Source organism: Myotis myotis, unplaced genomic scaffold (genome assembly GCF_014108235.1).
Source record: "Myotis myotis isolate mMyoMyo1 unplaced genomic scaffold, mMyoMyo1.p scaffold_m19_p_1, whole genome shotgun sequence".
NCBI classification, from domain to species: Eukaryota; Metazoa; Chordata; class Mammalia; order Chiroptera; family Vespertilionidae; genus Myotis; species Myotis myotis.
In genome coordinates, this window is record NW_023416313.1 from 199,197,477 (window position 1) to 199,217,149 (window position 19,673).

A 19,673-nucleotide genomic window follows, 5' to 3' on the forward strand; every position below is an offset into this window, starting at 1 on the left:
GTTACCATGAGGCCGCTGGGCGAGGCAGCGATGGGCTGAACCTGGCCTGCAAGCCACTCGAATCCCTCACTGGGTCCCCACCATGTGCCTGTGCCCAGGGCCTGGCTGCATCTGCCCAAAGGGGTTGGGGGGGTGGGAGGGTGCCACTTTTCCTAACTTGCACAGACCCTCCAGCCAGCACTGGTTCTGGTTGCCTAAAAGCGCTGATTCAGCCTGGAATCCATAAAGGACCACAATTTTCCTAACAGCAAACACGTCAGGGGCCTTTATCCTCTCTTAGATTTCCTGGGATCCCGCCTCCTTCCAGCACTGTTTCCAGGTTTTGCCCATTCCCTCCTTCCTGCTTTATGTGCCCAGGTCTTCTCGTTACTTCCATTTTAAAGAGCCAAAGCTCTACCCTGGTGGATTTTTGAAGTTCCTTTTACATATGTCTCTGGCTTATAAAATCTCCCCCCTCCCCCCATCCTCCAGAGTACGGAGAAATAACATATAAAGTGACATACATGTCATAATGACATGGAAATCTGGTCACAATGTTAGCTTTTTAAAAGAGCAGTTTATTAAATAACATGCTTTAGGTTCCCCTTGAAGACTAACAGAATCTCCCCCCCCTCCAATTTTTAAAGTTAATATGGGGTCGTAAGATTATAGCTAATTTCTAGTTTCTGAATTTTGCTTATTTGTACCTTAGAAAGAAGCCTACCACGGAAATCTGTTACTTGTTTAAGGTAATAAGTGTGTTGTTTTTTTAAGTGCTTAAACAAGAGTCCATGGAAGTAAACATTATCTTTATCAGGCCCTGGCTGGGTAGCTCAGTTGGTTAGAGCATCATCCCCATACGCCAAGGTTGTGGGTTCGATCTCCAGTCAGGGCACATGCAAGAATCAACCAATGAATACAAAATTACGGGGACAACAAATCAATGTTTCTCTCTCTCTCTCAAATCAATCAATTAAAAATTTGAAAAAGATTACCTATCACTACTGAATTATGCCCCTTTTGGGTCAATATGTCAAGAGACATTCTGTTTGCAAAGATGATTTTTGAGGGGTGGGAAGCTGGCGGTCCCTGGGAGTCCGGGGTGGATGTTAGGGGTCTGGAAGGACAAGGCTGGCCTGGAAAGGTCAGGAGCAAGAGGCTCCCCGGAGAGAGAAGCTATCCCCCATCTGAGTGCAGGTGGAGCCTGGCCGGCAACCTGGAGGAGCAATGATTCCGGGGCAGTGTGTGCAGGCCGGGCCCGGCCACCGCGCCTCGTGGGAGCAGCTCAGGCACGGAGGCCGGCCGGTGGGGACCCGGGCTGGCCCCCTGGCTCACCGAGACCATCCTGCCCTCAGAGGGCATGAAGGCGGGCCGGTTGCTGAGGCGCAGCTTGGTCTGCAGCGTGTTGAAGTTGATCTCCAGCTGGCACTTCTCCTGCACCTTGGGCGGCTTGTGCAGGCGCCGGTAGTCGCGGAAGTCCTCCAGCTTCTGCTGCATGGCCTGCATGGTGTTCTCGGGCGCCCGGTTCTCCAGCCACGGGATGGTGCGGCGGATCCACTCCAGCAGCTGGGGGAGGGTCGGGGCATGAAGATGCAGGAGGGAGGGAGGGAGGGACAAGGGCCGGCGCCCCTCTCCTCCGAAGTCCCTCCCACACAGGAGGCGCTGGCAAGTGTCTCTCCCAACAGCACACTTTTCCCAACTACCCCCTAGGCCACGCCCAGGCCGAGGGCAGGTTCCAGGCTGTTCCCTCTGAGAACCTGGGCTTCATGAACCCTGGCCCCTGAAGTACGTTAACTCCCAGCCGGCACCACAGCCTCCCTGCTCTGCCCAGGGAAGAACCAGGCCTGGGGGAAGATGGCTCGCCTAAGAGCAGGAGACTGACTTCTGGTTCTGGTCTACTGCTTGGCCGGGCCTGTTTCCTCGTCTATACCATGGGCAGGGTTAACCGTTGTCCCCTGAGGTCCTTGATCGTGACCTTCTAGGATTCTAGAATGTGGTCCCTGACACAAAGGAGAACAACTGGCTCCTGGGGCCCCGGCAGGACATGGCCTGGGTTGTTTCCCTTGACGTGAGGGAGGAGCAGTGGAAGTGGGAACAGGACATATACTGATCAGCTGCAAGGTGCCAGGCACATCTCCCGAACTAAATCACCTGAACAATCCTGCGGGGTTGATGGCTACGAGTCTCCACCCACCCCGGTTATAGAGGAGGTGACCAAAGCCCTGGAGGCTATGTGACTTGCCAAGGTCACCAGCTGGAATGGTGAGCGGTGACCACCCCCAGGCACTCGGGCCCCGGAACTTGGGGTCCTGCGATGCTGGAGAGCCAATGCACCAAGGGGTGGGGCTGAGCTATTCAGAAAGCTGGATGCTTTTAAGGAAGCAGGTGAAACCTTAAAACTCAAATGTGGTCAATGGCAGAAGAGCAAACCCGGCCCTGCCCCTTCCTGTGCCCTGGGTGGGCCCAGCCACGAAGCCAGCCTGAGTACACCCACCTATCCGCAGCCCCTACCCCCGGCACCGAATCTGCTCCTCTTCCAGTTTAAGTGACACTCACAGAACAGACACCAGCTGGAAAGCCTCCGAGACCCCTGTGCTCAAGTCTCACGTGGCAAGTGAGAAAACCAAGGCCCACAGAGGTGAAGGGATCGCCCAGGCTCACTGTTGGCCACAGAAAAGCCGGGGACTCTCTCGCTCTGAAGCCCAGAGATTGGCCCCTGGGCCCCTCTCTGCTTGTGGGAGGGCGGAGAGGAGCCCACACTTCCCTGGGGCAGCTGTGCTGGGGTCGCGGACTACACCCAGCCCGGGATTGTGCTCCAGGGATGGATTTGAAGGTACAGGTTCTGGGGCTCCCTCCTCCCTTGGGGTGGGGTGGCAGGGCCTTGCTGGGGCCAGGGAACCCATGGGTACCCACATCACTGGCCAGCTTCTCGTAGTCTTCCATGAGCTGTTCATTCTCCTGGTTGACGGCCAGCACCTTGCAGATACGATTGGCTGCTGTCTCCGCCTGGCAACAGGACAAAGGGGCACGGTCAGCCACTAGCAGCAGGAGCACCCGGGGCGCACGGGCGCCGACAACGCCCCTCCCACCCTGCCAGCTCCCGAGACTTCGAGTTCACCACCTCACCCCTCCTCACCACCCGCTCTGCCAGCCCAGGCTCAGTCCCATGGGTCAGGGATGCTGGCTAGAGGTCCTGGTGGCTGACCTAGGCCCCCGGAGAAGGGCCTGAGTTTGAGACCCAACAAACACGTTGGAAAGAAACTAACCCGCTGACTAATACAATCAAAGGCTCAGGCCAGGTGGCGAGGTGATTTCATGCCCATCCTGGAATTCCAAGTGCGGGCCCTGGATCCCAAGGCTCGGGATCCCAGGCTCGATTTGCCAGAATCTTGGAGATGCAGGAATTCAAACCAGGGAGTCCTGGAGGAAGTGCGGACTGAGAAGCCCTGGGCCTCCCAGGGTCCCTGCAGAGCCTCCCAAGGCTCCTGGCCCGAAGTTCAAAGCGCTTTAGAGAGAACAGAAGGACCCACGACGGCACAAAGGGCAAGACTTCGGATCAGCTCAGCCTGAGCAGGACGCCCAGGAGGAGGCCTGGCACCTCTGGAAGCTAAGCACACAGGGCACGGAGAGCTGGGCACGCAGACACCCGCGTGGGCTCCGCAGCCGGAGGAACGAAAGGGCCTGAATGGCAACCGCACCCAAAGGCCCAGGGACCCCGGGGAGACGCTGCCTCCTCCGGCCGTGGGGGCACCGGCAGGGCCAGGCGCTCCTAATACACTCCGCTCAGGAGATCTCTTTAATTCAGCTGTGTTCTTGTGCGAGGGCGGGGAACGCAAAGCCTTTTGGGGGCCCCGGGATAGAAAGGAAGACAGCCTGTGAGAAGACAGATAAGCATCGCGTGGCCCCGGAGAAGTGTGACCCTGCTGATGGATGACAAAGGCTTAAGGGCTGTAGAAAGATGGGGCCTCACAACCGATGGATGAACAAGACAAAATGGGTTTCAATGCAGCAAGACAGACTGAGGCGAGGCATAAGGAAGAACTTCCTGAGAATGAGGGAGGAATTAGAATTGGGAAGGAATGACTAAGAAAATGTAAACGTTTTTTTCCTTGCAGAACTTTTGAAATACGACATACGCCCACTAAACCACATGCCCTATAGGGGACCGTGCTGGGATGTGTATGTGAGGGGGCAGAGTGAGAGCAGCACAAATGTCCTTTCAAGCTCAAAGTCGAGACTGCACTCTCTGGGGCGAGCTGTCAGAACGGGGTGGGGGTGGGAGGTGGGGTGTTGGAGGCAGTGGGGGGGGGGAGCCTCCCCCAGGAGGGAATGGTCAGAGGGGGAGTTAAGGGCCCTCTGGTCTCAAGAAACTGAGGGAGGAAAAGGAAAAGAAACTAAGGGAAGGAGTTACATTCTAGAGCAGTGGTTCTCAACCTTCCGAATGCCGCGGCCTTTAATACAGTTCCTCATGTTGTGGTGACCCCCAACCATAAAATTATTTTTGTTGCTACTTCATAACTGTAATTTTGCTACTGTTATGAATCGTAATGTAAATATCTGATATGCAGGATGTATTTTCATTGTTACAAATTGAACATAATTAAAGCATAGTGATTAATCACAAAACAATATGTAATTATATATGTGTTTTCCAATGGTCTTAGGCGACCCCTGTGAAAGGGTCGTTCGACCCCCAAAGGGGTCGCGACCCACAGGTTGAGAACCGCTGTTCTAGACCCTCATTCCCTGCCTCCCCACCCAATTCTGTGCACTTCGCACACAAAACTCCCGTTTGGTGTCTTTCCTTTGGAGGAACAACAAGTACCCCTGGGGAATCCCAAGAGCTGACAAAGAGGGAAATTCCTTCCTGGAGCCTGTCCCAGAAGACAGGGCCCCGGGGACCCCTGTGAGACAGCAGGGTCCCGGGAACCAGGCTGGCATGCCCACAGGCTGGCTGGGGACAGCAATCTGCCTGAAGTCACTGGGGCCACCTCCCTGGAGGGCCTGGGCAGGCGACCCGAGGGAGGACAGTCCTCTGCTCTGTGCTGATGGGTGAGAACTCGGGGAGCTACACAGACCCCTGCCCAGTGAGCTGACCAAGCAGGAAAGGAAGCATCGGGGGTTAGGGGCCACTCATCATAGGCGAACAGCAGCCACCGCTGTGATATTTCAGGGATAACGCTCCTCCTTAACCTCGTATCCTCCTCATTCATCTTGAAACCCTGGGCTCCAGTTATAAACTTCATGTGTCCGTTTATCACGCTGGCAGACTGAGTGATGCCTGCGTCTGTAGGGTTTTGGGAGACAGGCCCTAGGAGGCTCGGGAGCCTTGCCCATCCCTCAGAGCCTGCTGGCGATTCCGGAGTCAAAGGGGGCTCCTTTTGGACGAAGTCTGGGGGAGTTCCCATGTGGGCCTCCTGGGGACTTTTTACAAGGCCCAAGCCCTCCTCTCAGCCTGCCCCCCTCCCCCCACCCCTACCCCCAGGCTGGCCTCGCCAGGGGAGGCAGACTAAGAAAACCCATCACTCTAACCAGGAAGCCTGCCTCTGGGAACAAAGCATGAACCTCATGGAACAAAAAGGGCCTTTCTTTAGAAAAGGCAATAGCCCACCTGCAAACTATGGTCTCCTCCGTGAGGGACAGCCTCCCCCTCCCCTCCCCCCGCCCACACACTGCTACCAGGAAGCAGGCTGGAATCCAGATTTGACTTTAGAAAAAATGACAGGCACAATCTCCAAACTCTGACCCTCCCTGGCTCTCCCTGCCCAATTCCTCCCCCAACAAGCAGGCAGGCAGCCCTGCAGGAGCCGGCGAGGTGATGGGTTACACCTGCTCGCACACGGGTCCCTGTGTGGAGAAGGGTTCCCTCATCCACCCTCCCAGCCCAGGAGGTCAGAGAGACCAGCCGGGATGGACAGACTTGGTAAGGCCTCCAGGGCATAACCCTGGAGTGAAAGGCGAGAGAGACCCCTGAGGGTGGGACCGGGCCTCCCCAACTTCCTGGTGCTCTAGCTTTTCTCTGCCGTGGCTACAGGAACCCCAGGCGGGTATTTAGGAAGGAGGCACCCACCACGTCTTAAAGAGCCTGCTCTAGGTCAGAAGCTCAGAGAGATTTGTTCCAGGGAAGAACGGCTCATCCCCCGAGAACTTGGAAATCGAAGCAGCCCCAGAGTCGGCTTCAGGCTGAGAGGGAATGGGACCAAGAAGCAGAATGCTCAGCTCTTCCCGAAGGTGACAGAAGGGACCCACACAGGTCCGATGGGCTGAGAAAGTGTCTGAGAGGAACAGCCAGACAGATGACTTGCAGGGCCGAGGGAAAAGGCTGTGGAAATCTGTGTGTACCTTTCCTAATTTCTATTTTCCTGACCCATCTAGCTGCACTATCTTATCTAACACAGTCATATGTTTGGTTTTACGTTAGAGTTATTTTTTTAGAAAGCATGGGACATGATTCCCGGGGTCCTTAGAGATCCCAAATGACAGCCTCAGCTGGGCCCAGCCAAGCGCTGCTCTGAGAACAGCTACTCTGCCGGCAGAGGAACCGTCCTCAATGATGGTGACGTCAAACCATGTGGCCAAATGACACACGCAGGGCCCACGGCCCACAGATTCACACGAATGCCACAAAGACCTCATCTGTGACATTTTCAGTCAGACATTTCCCAAATCTAACTAGAATTGCCTACTTCCTTCCTCCCAAGTCAGCACCCGCCCTGGTATCCTGCCAGGGCGTCCCCCAGACCGAGGTGAGCGGGCGCACAGCAGCTCAGCCCTGTCCCCGCTGCGGTCCCTGCTCCAGCAGAGGGACGGGGCCCAGACCAACACTAACGTGCTCCCCTCTTGCAGGCAGCCCTGTCACACCTGGAAGCTTTGGCGCGAGCGGTGACCACCTTCCCCAACAGCACAGGCTGCCCTTCCCACCTCCCTGAGCCTCTCGCTTGAGGGCTCCTATTCGACCCTAAGACTCAAGCTCAAGTGTTTCCTGCCCAACAATCTCGGTCCTGCAGCCCCCACAGGTCTGCAGCCGAGCGGAGCGCTGGCTACACAGCAGCCATCCTGACTCCTTTTATTAAGGGTTTTCCCAGATGGACCATGAATTCCTTCAGGGCAGCTGGGGGTTTCTTCCCCTAGAACCATGGTTCTCAACCTTCTGGCCCTTTAAATACAGTTCCTCATGTTGTGGTGACCCCCAACCATAAAATTATTTTTGTTGCTACTTCATAACTGCGATGTGGCTACTGTTATGAATCGTAATGTAAATATCTGAGATGCAGGATGGTCTCAGGTGACCCCTGTGAAAGGGTCGTTCGACCGCCAAAGGGGTCGCGACCCACAGGTTGAGAACCGCTGCCCTAGAAGATTCACAACAGTAAATAAAGCAAGTGACAGGCAAATGGAGGATGCAAACAGTATCTCCTAAAAGCATCCAGAAACACCCACAGCTCGAGCCTGAAAGGGGAGTTTCTCAGAGACAGTTCCCACTAGACCATGACCATGAACTTTAAAAGCTTCACAAACTGCATCAACAGAATCTGCGTGTTGCCTGCCCATTCCAAACCCCTACAGGGAAGAGGAGAGGAGAGCCGAGGAAGAATTAGAACCAAAGCCAATGGTTCAAACTAAAGTCGGTCCTCATCTGACTAGGAAAATCCACCACGCACACTTGCATGCCACTCACCTGCGTGGGTACACGTACTGCAACCTCTGCACACACGTGCACACACACGTGCACACACACGTGCAGGCATGCATTAGACTGCTGCCTTTCTAGTTCCACTGTCCAAGGCTTGACAAGAGAAAGACAGGGGAGGGGAGGGAGGGCAGCAGGCATGGTTTCGGCAGACTTCCCCACGTTGGCTCCAGACAGGGAGTCCGTCAGGACAGGGTGTGTGAGTCTGAAGGACGCCTCCTTCCTCCGCAGAGAGGAGGATCCCCCCGCCCGTGGCCGGCTTCGCTCTAAGCAGCTGCCTGAGCCTGGGAAGTGGTGAGGGGCGACTCTGGGTGAGGCCCTGACCCAGGACGTGAGAGGAACACCGCCACCCCCACTCCCCCTCCCCCTCCACCCAGCTGGGGGCCTTGTCCTCAGACGTGGACAAAAGGAGCGTGAAATGGTTGCAACAGGGAGGAGTGAGAGGGAAGAGGGGTGGGGGTAGGTGTATGAGATCTGGGAGGGAGTAAAGCAGGCTGCCACACACACACACACACACACACACACACTCCTCCCAAGCATTATCACCAGCCAGGACACAGGGAAGGCTTCAGAGACAGGGAAGGCCAGTGTCACCCGGCGTGAAGCCCGGACGGAACCCCTGGAGGAGGAGAGAAGGAGGAAGGAGAGCTCAGCCGAGCCCTGGACACAGGCAGCCAGACTGTCTGTGGTTACCAGGGCGGGGAGTCCCCTGAGGCAAGCAGATCGATGCTGCTCACATCCCGGCTAAAAGGTGGGGGGTCCGAGGGGCTGGAAGAAATTGACGAGAGAGAGCAGCAGCAGAGGTGGGACAAAGAGAAAGAGGAAGCAAGAGGCAGGCCAGAGGAGAGGCTGCAAGGGCTGGGCATCCTGGGAGGGCCGGGCACCTGGAGGGCGCCTCCGTCTCAGTCAGCACCAGTGAGGCCTGGAAGGAAGGGGGGGAGCCTTGGGTGCCCGTCCAGGCCAGGAATGGATGGTGCCTCTGTGTAATTTTTTAAAGGCACCTCTTCCTTGAGGCACCTTTGCTGGAACACTGTCATATGGACTATGTGAGAAGGCATTTTTACTGCCGTCTGAGGGATTCTAGTGACACACCTTGTGATCTGCATTGTCTACGGTGCACACAGGCCCTCTTGTGCAGTGTGCAGCTGCCCCACTGCCCGTGGCGGGCCTGGTGGGAAGGGTCAGGCAGGGCTCTGTGCCTCCGGCCTGGACACCAAGGAGAAGGCAGGAAGGCTTCTGGCTGCCCTGGCCGCTGGACTATTTGAGAGGATGGTCTGGCCTCAGTGGGGAGGAGGGAGAGAGAAGCGAAGGGGGCCTGGGGACTTATGGGAACAGACAGGAAGTAGAGCCAAGAGCTGTGCTGCTGGGATAAGGGCTATTGTCCAGGGCGGGAGCTGAAACCACAGGCTTCCTTCCGGGCTGTGACGCCCACTGTGCCCAGTGTGTAGGGACAGGGACGCCAGCGGCCATCAGAGCCTCCGGAATCTTCAAGTGTCCTGGGCACAGTTCGGAGAGCGCCCTGCCCCGTGAAGCTGCGCCCGGGGTACCCGGAGGATGAGGAGACAGGCAGAGGGCGGCAGGGAGCGTGGGTGAGGCTGAGGGAGAGCTCACCTTCTGCACGCCCGAGAAGGCGTGGCAGTGACATGAAACATTAGGTCACATGGCCTTCCCATCCCGCCTTAGCGTGCCCACACATCTGCACAGAGAAGGAGAAGAGGTTGAGGAGACAGTGGGCAGCAGCAGCACAGAACACACCCCATCGCAGGGGGGACAGAGAACACCAGACAGACAGACAGACAGGAGTGAGGCAATGGCAGAGAGAGGGGAAATGAGATGGAAAGAGGAGAAGGGGCATGGGGTGGGGAGAGCAAAGCTGAGACAAGGGAGGGAGAGAGAGCATCGGGGCAGACTGGGCGGGGGGCGGGGGGGTGGGGCAGTAGAGGGATCACTCGGACGCCATGCCGAGGACGGGGAATTTGCCGGAGCACATGACAGGTCCATGGCCCAAAGCCGTGCAGGCCAAGCCTGTGGTCCCATGTCCACGGCGACCTGGATGTTGTGCTTCTGGGTCCTGCCTGCGAGGAGCCTGGGAGAGGGCTCCTGCTGCTGGCTAAGCGTGGCCAGGGGAGCATTCATGTCTTCCACGTCTGCACGTGAATGACACCCTCCGTGTGCGGCCTGGTGCAGTGCGGAGCAGGCACCGCGGGACCTTAGCCTCAGGCCTCCCAGGGCCATACTGGGCCGGGACACTCGAAGGGGCTCGCAGCTGCCCCCTCCCTTCTTCCCTCCAAGGAGTTGTGCTTGTGTCCAGAAACACAGAGCAGAGTGCCCCTGCATGGGGGTCCCCGGCAGGATACGGAGGAAGCACCAAAGCCCCAGGGGCCGTGCACAGATCTGCCAAACCGTGTCCACGCGGGAGAAAGGTGGGGGCTTCCTGACACCTTTGCCAACAGGTCAGTGAGGACAGGAGGCACCTCCCCGCGTCTCCCTCTCAAGGGGCGCCCTGCTCCAACCGAGGTGGGGCCAGAGGGCATGCTGCCCCCTGTGCCTTCCAGGGCCACCCTGGCTGATTGCACCCACGCAGCCCTCCCTGCTGAAGACAGCTGTCCGGGTCCCAGAAGGTGAGCTCGTGCCCAGTTTTCTCAGAGAAGCAGAAAGATGAGAGCACAGGTGCAGGGTGGGAGGGTAGAGCAAGAACACACGACGTCAGCACCAGGGGCTCACTCTACCAACGAGACGGACCATCCTGACCCTGTCGCCAGGGAGGTGGGGGCGGGCAGGAGGGCGTGGCTTGGGGTCTGGCATGAGGTGTGCTGAGCAAGGAAGGAGCGGGGGCCTCCAGTACCTTCTGGGCGCCAGAGAAGGCATGGTAGAAGCTGGACACATAAGTCATGATGGCTTTCTCATCCGGTCGGGCGGTCCCCACAATGTCTGTCAAGAAAAACCTGGTGTTAGAGCTGGTGAATACGAGGGACACCTCCTGGCGGGAGGCTCGCCGAACCACCAAGCATCTTGCCGAGATGCTGAGCCTGAATCTACCAGCTTCTGGCATCGGCTTCCACTTATGGCAGTGGTTCTCAACCTTCCTAATGCCACGACCCTTTAATACAGTTCCTCATGTTGTGGTGACCCCCAATTTCATTGTTACAAATTGAACATAATTGAAGCATAGTGATTAATCCCAAAAACAATATGTAATTATATATGTGTTTTCCGATGGTCTTAGGCGACCCCTGTGAAAGGGTCGTTCCACCCCCAAAGGGGTCGCGGCCCACAGGTCGAGAACCGCTGACTTACAGGAATACGAAAGGCCGAGGAATGAAACGGTGCCCCGAGGAAGCAGGCAGCAAACCCTGAGTGAGAAACCTGGCAGGGGCCAGCTGCGCCAGCTCTGCAGCAAGTCCAGGGGCACAAATAAAAGGAGTAGGAGGGAGAGTGACAGTGCTACAGATTAGAAAAGGCATAAAAAATAGAATAACTAATTGCCATGTGCAGACCTTGGTTGGATCCTCATTTAAACAAATCAACTCTAAAAAGAGACGATGGGGCCCTGACCGGTTTGGCTCAGTGGATAGAGCGTCGGCCTGTGGACTGAAGGGTCCCAGGTTCGATTCCGGTCAAGGGCATGTACCTTGGTTGCGGGCACATCCCCAATAGGGGGTGTGCAGGAGGCAGCTGATCGATGTCTCTCTCTCTCATTGATGTTCCTAACTCTCTATCCCTCTCCCTTCCTCTCTGTAAAAAATAAAATATATTTAAAAAGAGACGATGGGGAAATGTAATTGTGAGCTGCACAGTGAATCAAGGAGCCCCCGGCACGCGCGAGGTGCGAACACGGCCTTGCGGTTGCCCAAGGAAACAGCCACATGTTAAAGGTACACAGTCCGAAGTATGTAGCAATGAAACACTGTGACATCTGGCGTTTGCTTTAAAACATTTCAACGAAGAGAACAACAAAGGAAAAGAAAAAATAAAACAAAATCTCAGGAATTGTTCTGTCTAGATGACAGGTATATGGAAGGTCACTGTACTTACCTCTCTGCTTTCGTATGTAATGAAAACGGCCCCACAGACAGATACTGCCACAAACTAGCACATCGCCCATCTGGTCTCTGAAAGGGCCGTTCATCGTCCCAAAAAGTCACTTGGTTTTCCTTAAGTGTCCGTCCGGTCTTCCCTCACCTTCCCTTACAAAGTTAGGTGTGCATACAGACACCCACCGGGGTGTGTGTATGTGTGTGTGTGTGTGTGTGTGTGTGTGTAGCACACGTGTTAATAAACTTGTTTGCTTTTCTCTTGTTCATCTCAGTGTCAGTCTAATTGACACGGCCCAAGCTGGAGAAGTTAGGAGAGTAGAGGAAAAAGATGTTTTCCCTTCCTTACAGCGAAAGAACACCACGCTCCACCCCGGCACCCGCTCCCTGACTCCAAGACAGAGATGAGAGCCATCCTTCGATGAAGAAACAGCCTTCAGCTCCAGCTGTCACCTCTTCCTCCAAACCTCAGGGAACTGTGGGGTCCCCAACACACAGGTGACCCCACATACCAGGCCTTCTCCCTTCCCACCTCAGCCTGCCGGGGCCCACCCCTCTTGGCCACTGGGTGGGACAGAGAAGCGGTGGAGGCCCAGAAAGAAAGCGCCTGTACCTTCAGCATCCAACATCTTGGGGATGTCCAGGTACTTCTCTGCCACGTCGAAGGCCGTGTTCAGATTTGTGAGGGGATCGTCCTAGAGGGAGAAGGGAAGGTTAGACAGTGAGAGGTCTGACAAGATACTGGCCACCCGCACAGGGCAGAGGGGACTCCTACCGCCCCGTCCACAGTAGGTGCTCAGGAGCCAGCTCTGGGTGTGAAGGCTGGCCTCACCGCCTGGGCTCACTGGCTGGGGGGTTAAAACACCATCTTTGGCCCTGGCCAGTGTGACTCAGTGGTTAGAGTTTCCTCCTGTGAACTAAAGGGTCACAGGTTGGATTCCTGGTCAAGGGCACGTGACTGGGTTGCAGTTCGATGACCAGCCCCACTTGGAGGTGTGCAGGAGGTAACCAATCAATGTGTCTCTGTCACATTGATACATTGATATTTCTCTCTCTCTCTCTCTCTCTTTCCATCCTCTCCCTCTCTTCTACTCTCTCTAAAAATCAATGGGAAAAATATCCTCAGTGGGGATTAACAACAACCAGCTCTGTGCTAGGATGTGGGCTGGATTTTATTGATGCTACTGAATTAAAGAAACAGAGAAATGAAAAGACACAGAGAAGGACAGAGTGGGGCCAGAGCTGGCCGTGTATCAGAGAAAGGCCACGGGACTCCCAGCTCCCACGTGGCGGAGTGCCTGGAGCCCATGGCATGGGGGAGGGTTAGCGTGGTCCCTTTTTATTCGGGGCGGGAACAGCTGTGGATGAACCGGCTGCTGCCACCCCAGCACGCCCACAAAGGGACACAGAAACATGTACACCTGTCACAAAAATGCAGCAGCGCAACAGTGAGGAGGCATCTGACAATGCCTTTAAAAGACAAAATCGCTGTCTTCAGGATTCCTGGCCCTGCCTGGTTGACTTGGCCTGGACAGCTTTCAGCTGGCTCAGGGAGTTTTTACAACTGACACTTTTTTTCTTTTTTTTTTTTAAATATATTTTTATTGATTTCAGAGCGGGAGGGAGGAGGAGAGAGAGATAGAAACCTCAAAGATGAGAGAGAATCATGGATCAGCTGCCTCCTGCACGCCCCACACTGGGGATCTGGCTCGTGTCCCGGGCATGTGTCCTGACCAGGAATCGAACCGTGACCTCCTTCCTGGTTCATAGGTCAACGCTCAACCACAGAGCCATGATGGCTGGGACCCTCCTATCCCCCAAGAGACCAGCTTGGGAAGGGCTGCCCGGGGTGCGCACACCTGGACACAGCCACACGCTGGGCCAGGAGCGGCTACTCTCCTTCAGGGGTTGGCCCTTCCAGGTGAGCTTCAGGCCCAACTGAGGCTGCCCAGAGGCGTTGGGAATCTGCTCCTCTCCTCCCTCCAAACCCTTCTGGCAGCTCCCTCTCCCACACCTTGAAACACAGGGCCCGATGCCACCAGGCACGGCCAGAGCAGTTCCCAAACCGGCAGCATCGAGGCTCACCCGGCTAACCGGGCAGCAGCAGGGGCCCTCATGGGGCGCAGGTAAGGTGGGGGTCTTTGCTGAACACTGCGCTCTCCACGTGTCAGGGTTAAGTGGAAAATACAAGAACAGCCCAGCAGTGTGGCTCGGTGGTTGAGTGTCAACCTATGAACCAAGAGGTCACGGTTTGATTCCAGGTCAGGACACATGCCCGGACTGTGGACTGTGGGCTCAGTCCCCAGTAGGGGGCATTGCAAGAGGCAGCAAATCAATGATTCTCTCTCATCAATGATGTTTCTACCTCTCTCTCTCTCTCTCTCTCTCTCTCTCTTCCTCTCTGAAAAAAAAGAAAAAGAAAATACAAGAGTGGTCATTCCTAGGAGCTGCCTTGCCAAGAGACTCAAGTGCAGACTGGCAACATTCCAATCCGAGAGCCAGGTCATCCACTGGGGGCACAGGGAGGGCTCCAGGGTGGCCTTTCCCAGGATGCCTGTGCCACACGGCTGAGGCATGGGATGGACGGAGAGGGAGATGGGGCAAGTACAGTCTCCAAGGTCTAGGCCAGCATCCGTTTACCAGCACAGACACTAAGAACCACCACGGGGCTACAGGCACAGCTCCCAGCTCCTGGTCTCCTCACCGCCCCCCCCCCCCCCACACACACACACACACAGACTCAAGAAAACCCGGCAGCCGCACCTCAGGTTTGAGGGAGACCAAACCCATTGTGGGAACCTGCACAGCAAGCCTCAGACACGGCTCGGATAAGTGACTCGAAGAATGTGCAGTATTTTAAATTATGAAAGTAACAGATCCACCTTATAAAACCAGGGAAATGGGAGGGGGAACACCACTGACTGCCCCATCACCTCACAAAATGGCTGCGGTGGCTCTCGTCTTTTCCTTGTGGGCTGTGAGTATGGGCACGCACACCCATGCTGTGCACATATGGCACCAAGGGAGCCCTAGCAGCGAAGGTGTGTTTCTCTTACTTCTAAACAGGCTGTCTTCTTGGCTAATCGAAGGAGACGTACGCCCTCATGCTGGGCCCCGGGCTCTCAGAACAGGGGCCCAGTCCTGCCCACCCCTGCCCACTGGGGACCAGCGGCCGGGGGAGCACACGTACCTTCCGCAGCTTCCCGTAGTCGATCAGCTCGGGCCGGTGTCGGTGGATCAAGGCACAGAAGCCAAGGCCGTCCTTCCAGCTGCCGGGGGAGAGGAGGAGGCGAGCTGGTGAGTGGGCGGAACACTAACTGCGGGGAAAGCACCGAGCAGGGTCTCCTTTTCCCGCAGGTGGATACACTGCCCTTCAGAGCGGGAGTCGGAGGAGACAGGATGGGCAGGAACATTCCTGTCTGCCAACACCCCAGGCGCCGGGGTCAAGACTCTAGGGCAGGGGTCCTCAAACTTTTTAAACAGGGGCCAGTTCACTGTCCCTCAGACCGTTGGAGGGCCAGACTATAGTTTAAAAAAAAAACAACTATGAACAAATTTCTATGCACACTGCACATCTCTTATTTTGAAGTAAAAAAACAAAACGGGAACAAATACAATATTTGTACTTGCATGTGGCCCGCGGGCCATAGTTTGAGGACCCCTGCTCTAGGGGGCTTGGCAAGTTGAGATGCACCTGCCACATCCCAGCTACCCTATACCAAGGCCATCCTGTCTGCTCTGCTCCAGAACCCCCAGCAGCCCGAGCACCACCAAGGGCGTATGAGGCAGTAGCTGCATCCACGGCAGCGCCGGCAGGGAGAGGGGCACCTAAGCGTCGGCAGTACTCCCCTGCCATGAAAAGTGACTTCTTCCCCAAGGGCCTCTGCTCTAGATTAGGGCTGAGACCGACCCAGCCCAGGGGGCCCGCGGGTCCCGGGGGACAGGCCTCGGTCCTGCAGGGAGCCCCTCAGCTCCCGGCACTCACCTGATGTGGAAGTTCTGGATGTTGACGTTTTTGTAAGGGGCTGTCTTTCTCTGACACCACAAGAGCAGCCCTTCCTTCGCCGAAGTCTCTGTGGAGGGGGAAGGCGGGCAGAGCGATCAGGGGCTGGCTCGGCGGTGGGAGGGCTGCCGACTCGTAGGAGGCCCCACCTTGACGGCCCGGTCCCTGCTCCTTCACATAGAGGGTTCCCACAAAGACCCCTAGATCCCAGCCCTGCTGCTGACAAAGGCCGAGAAGTCATCGGACACAGAAGCCAGCTAGGAAGCTGTGCAGAGCTAGCTGCAGCAAGACTGAAATGCTGAGACAGCGGCCTTTCGGACTACCGCCCTGTCACTCCCTTCTATCCAAGAAATGGTAACAATACAAAATAAGTGGGCAACCTATTGGTCTACAAAATCTAAAATTCAGGAATCTCTAGACAGGAGCGTGTGTGCCATATGGAAAGAAAGCACTGGGACCCCTATTCAGATTGAGTGTTCATCTAAAAACTAAGGTCTCCTTATATTGAATGCATGGATCAACTCTGTCGGTGTATGTGAAGCCAACACATGTCTATCAGATAAGGCAGGTAGGTAGGTATTGGAGGGGACCCAGGAGCTCCCAGAACAGGAGGGCTGCCAACCACACCGCCCCCATGTGTTCACTTCTGTGAATTGCAGGTTATAGCACTGAGTGAGGTGGCTTCCTGGATGACCTCATTGACTTTCAACTCACAAAATAAACTTTAAAATGACGTTAAACGATTCCTACAAAGATAACATAATAATTCAAGCACAATTTTTAAAAATCAGCAAAGCTAATGTTTCTACTCTTAGTTCAAGTTCGTCAGCTACAAGATTAAAATAATAACTGTTTAATAGGAGCTGACAAGTCTGCCCAAAAAATCAAACCCACCAAGGCTACTTGAAAAATGGATTGATATTTACCATCACTAACAAGAACCATGCTCTAAGTGACTACTCTGGGCATCTTTTAACCACTTCCACCCTAAATACCAAACTTAGATCCTCACATCGCTGTATCACTAAGTGTCAAGCCAAGATTTCCGTAACAAAGCAATTTAGTCCACGCTGTTCTCATTAAAAAGTTACTTTGAATAAAAACCTTTTAAAGATTTCTTTAAAGTTTCCATTAAAATTAACTTAAAATATTATCTCCATCTTATTTTTTTCATTTGTTTTTGTGTGTTTTGTAACATGCTTGGAAATACACAAACATAAATTATGACAAAATAAACACACAGCTCAAGGGTGCTGGAATGTAGAATCACAAGTTTAGAGATCACTGACCTGTGTTGGCCCCTTGCAGGTCTACAAAGCGGCCACCAGAGGGTGTTGTGGGAGCAAAGTGGAAGAGCTGGGGTCCGCTCCCCACCCAGCAGGCCCTCCTGGCTGCTAGTCCCCTACCTTTTCAAGATTTAACAATCCAAGAGCCAAGCGGGGTTTCCAATGCACTTCCCCACAGCAAGCTTGGGCTTTCCCAAAGTGGGGCGTTTCCCTGGCGCCAACACGCCAGTGGGAACCAGCACCTCAAACAGTTCTCTACGGACTAGGAGGGAGGACAGATGCTAGAAATGGGTCAGAAGCTCAGGATGTGGCCCATCAGGCCCTACTGCCCAGGCCAGAGAGCCCTTGAGGCTGAGCCCAGGCCCGGAGCGGGGCTTGGGGAAGTCATGGAACCGAGCAGACCTACCTTCCACGGAGATGTCCTGGATGGCGAAGCGGAGGATGATGGTCCAGATCATGCCCAGGGTCATTTTCGCGTTCCCATCCACGATTTCTACAAAAACAGCAGCAGGAAGGGTCGTACAGGGCAGAGCTAGCCTCCCCTGAGCGCCCACGTCTCTCTGTGCACCGTGTGGGGAATCAAAGACCACAGGTCCCACTGCTAAAGGGAAGTCCGTGTATTTTCTAAAGTTAGTGCAATTGCACTTCACAGGTGACCTGATCTGGGGGAGTCCCAAAGGCACAGGGTGGTAGACTAGGGGTGTCCTGGGGGTACAAGGTGGGAGTGGTCAATTCTACTGGGTACATCAGGAAAGGAAACAGAGACAGGGGTGACTTAAGCCCTGAGGGGTGTCCACCAGCCTGACAGAGAGCGGGAGGGTTTCTAAGCCACCACAGATGTCCTGGCAGCTCTGAGCTAAGGGCCTCTGGGCACGGCCTCACGCCAGTGCAGGCCCCAGAGAGCACCCACCTAACGAAGGTTTGCAAACTGCCACCCTGAAGGCTCCGCTAACTCACACATCACCTCATTGGGCCATTCACTGGGTATTTTTTAATTAAGAGAAAAAACCAAACCGCTGCAAGACCATAACGAGATGCCCCACTAAATTCAGTCTACGCAGCACTTTTTCAACTTTTCAAATAATGCTCTAAGTCCGATGAATATTTTCTGCACCAGGCAACACAAACATAAATGAGCCCTGCCTGGAAGCGCCCAAGACAGGGAGCCACTTGTAGTCTTGGGGCTTGAGCAGCTCACAATCCAATGCAAACTCCTTACCCTCACCCGCTTCCAGACCAGGAGACGGAAACCTGGCCCCGTGGTGAGGCACTCCAGTGAAGGGTGAGGCACCCAAAGAGTATCTGACTCTTCTTTTCCTAACTGCAACTCGAGTTCTTAGGGCAGATGCAACAGAATCATGAGAAGGGGCAACTTCCAGCGTTCCCTGAGCCAAAGTCCACTTGAGTTTGTTTCCCACAAACCCACTAAACAAAAGAATGGATTCCATTAAGGAAATTCAGAGAAGGGAGGGGAATGTGCATGCTGCTGTCTGGCCACGGGAGGCACAGGGTATCGCTGCTGCTTCCGGGGCGGGGCTCTGCGGAGCCTGCACCAGGGTGCTGAGCAAAGGAGGGGCCATGTCCCCTGTGGACGTGGGACAGGATGTAACTCTTCCTGCCCACGGGGGCCTTAAATGCCCCTGCCAGGACCCCAGACACCAGCAGGGCCCAGACCTGAGTTGGGGGGCCTGGGTTAGAGACACAGGGAGCTGTAGCACCATGCGACCATGTTCCTGAGCAAACACAACCCCAGCCAGCTCTCTGCAGACCATGCTGGGGGCGAGGGAGTCCGTTGAGACTCGGTTCGTAAAGGTTTGAGATTTTTTAAGTGCCCTTTCATTTGTGACTTCTAATGGGTTTCATATCCGTAACATTTAAAGAGTTTATATAAATTGATAAGAAAAAAAAAGCCTCAATTCACAACAGATAAATAGGCAAAGGACATGAATAGACACTTTATGAGGCATGAAATAGAATAACCCCTTCATAGGATGTTCAATCTCACTTGTAATTAAAGAAATCAGACACCGTTTTCCCAGCTGCTAAATTAGCAAAGTTAAAAAAAATAAATAAAAAGCAAACATACGCCTTGATGGCAACAAGGCGACCACACCGTGGCTGGAAGTGGGCATTAGCCTAAAACAAAACAAAAAACACTTTCTGGGAAATAATCTGGCAAGAGGAGCAAGCACCTCGGAGCTGTTCAACTTTCCGAGAGTGAATTCTCCCTCCAGGAATCCATCCCTCGCCACAGATGGAAACGCAGAATACGGCCGTCGTACGAAGGTGCTTCCTGTGAGGTTCTCTCTCATGGCCCCAAATCAGAAGCCGTGTGAATGTACAAAGTACAAGGCCTCCCTGAGCAAATGCCCAGACCCATCCCTCTCTGCTCAAAACCTCCGTGGCTTCCACCTCACTCAGAGTCGAGGCCGATGGCAGGCAGGGCCCCTGGGCCCCTCCCCCCACCACCCCCTCCAGCCACAGCTCTCCCTGCCCTCTCCTCTCCTCACCCTCTCCACATCTCCACTTGCCCTTCACCTTCTCACTGAAATTTTCCTCGACCACCCACTTGCCTCCTCACTTCATCTTTCTCCGTCTGATGTAAGTATGTGCGTGTTTTCTCTCTCCCCTTCTAGAACATAAGCTCCAGGAGGGTCGTGATTTTTTCTGTTTTGTGCCAC

The 19,673-nt window shown here is 54.9% G+C and overlaps 1 protein-coding gene across 4 annotated transcripts in view; it reads right to left on the bottom strand.

Annotated features, from left to right (window-relative positions):
* The window catches only part of ACTN1 (actinin alpha 1), an 89,840-nt gene that overhangs the window by 12,195 nt on the left and 57,972 nt on the right, over positions 1-19,673 (bottom strand). For all 4 annotated transcript variants that reach the window (XM_036311035.1, XM_036311044.1, XM_036311064.1 and 1 more), the window contains 7 exons: positions 17,399-17,485; positions 15,689-15,776; positions 14,894-14,972; positions 12,317-12,398; positions 10,515-10,600; positions 2,893-2,985; positions 1,315-1,545 (listed from right to left, as the gene is read on the bottom strand). In XM_036311035.1, coding sequence (XP_036166928.1) covers positions 1,315-1,545; positions 2,893-2,985; positions 10,515-10,600; positions 12,317-12,398; positions 14,894-14,972; positions 15,689-15,776; positions 17,399-17,485 — 746 coding nt within the window. The remainder of the gene's footprint in view (positions 1-1,314; positions 1,546-2,892; positions 2,986-10,514; positions 10,601-12,316; positions 12,399-14,893; positions 14,973-15,688; positions 15,777-17,398; positions 17,486-19,673) is intronic.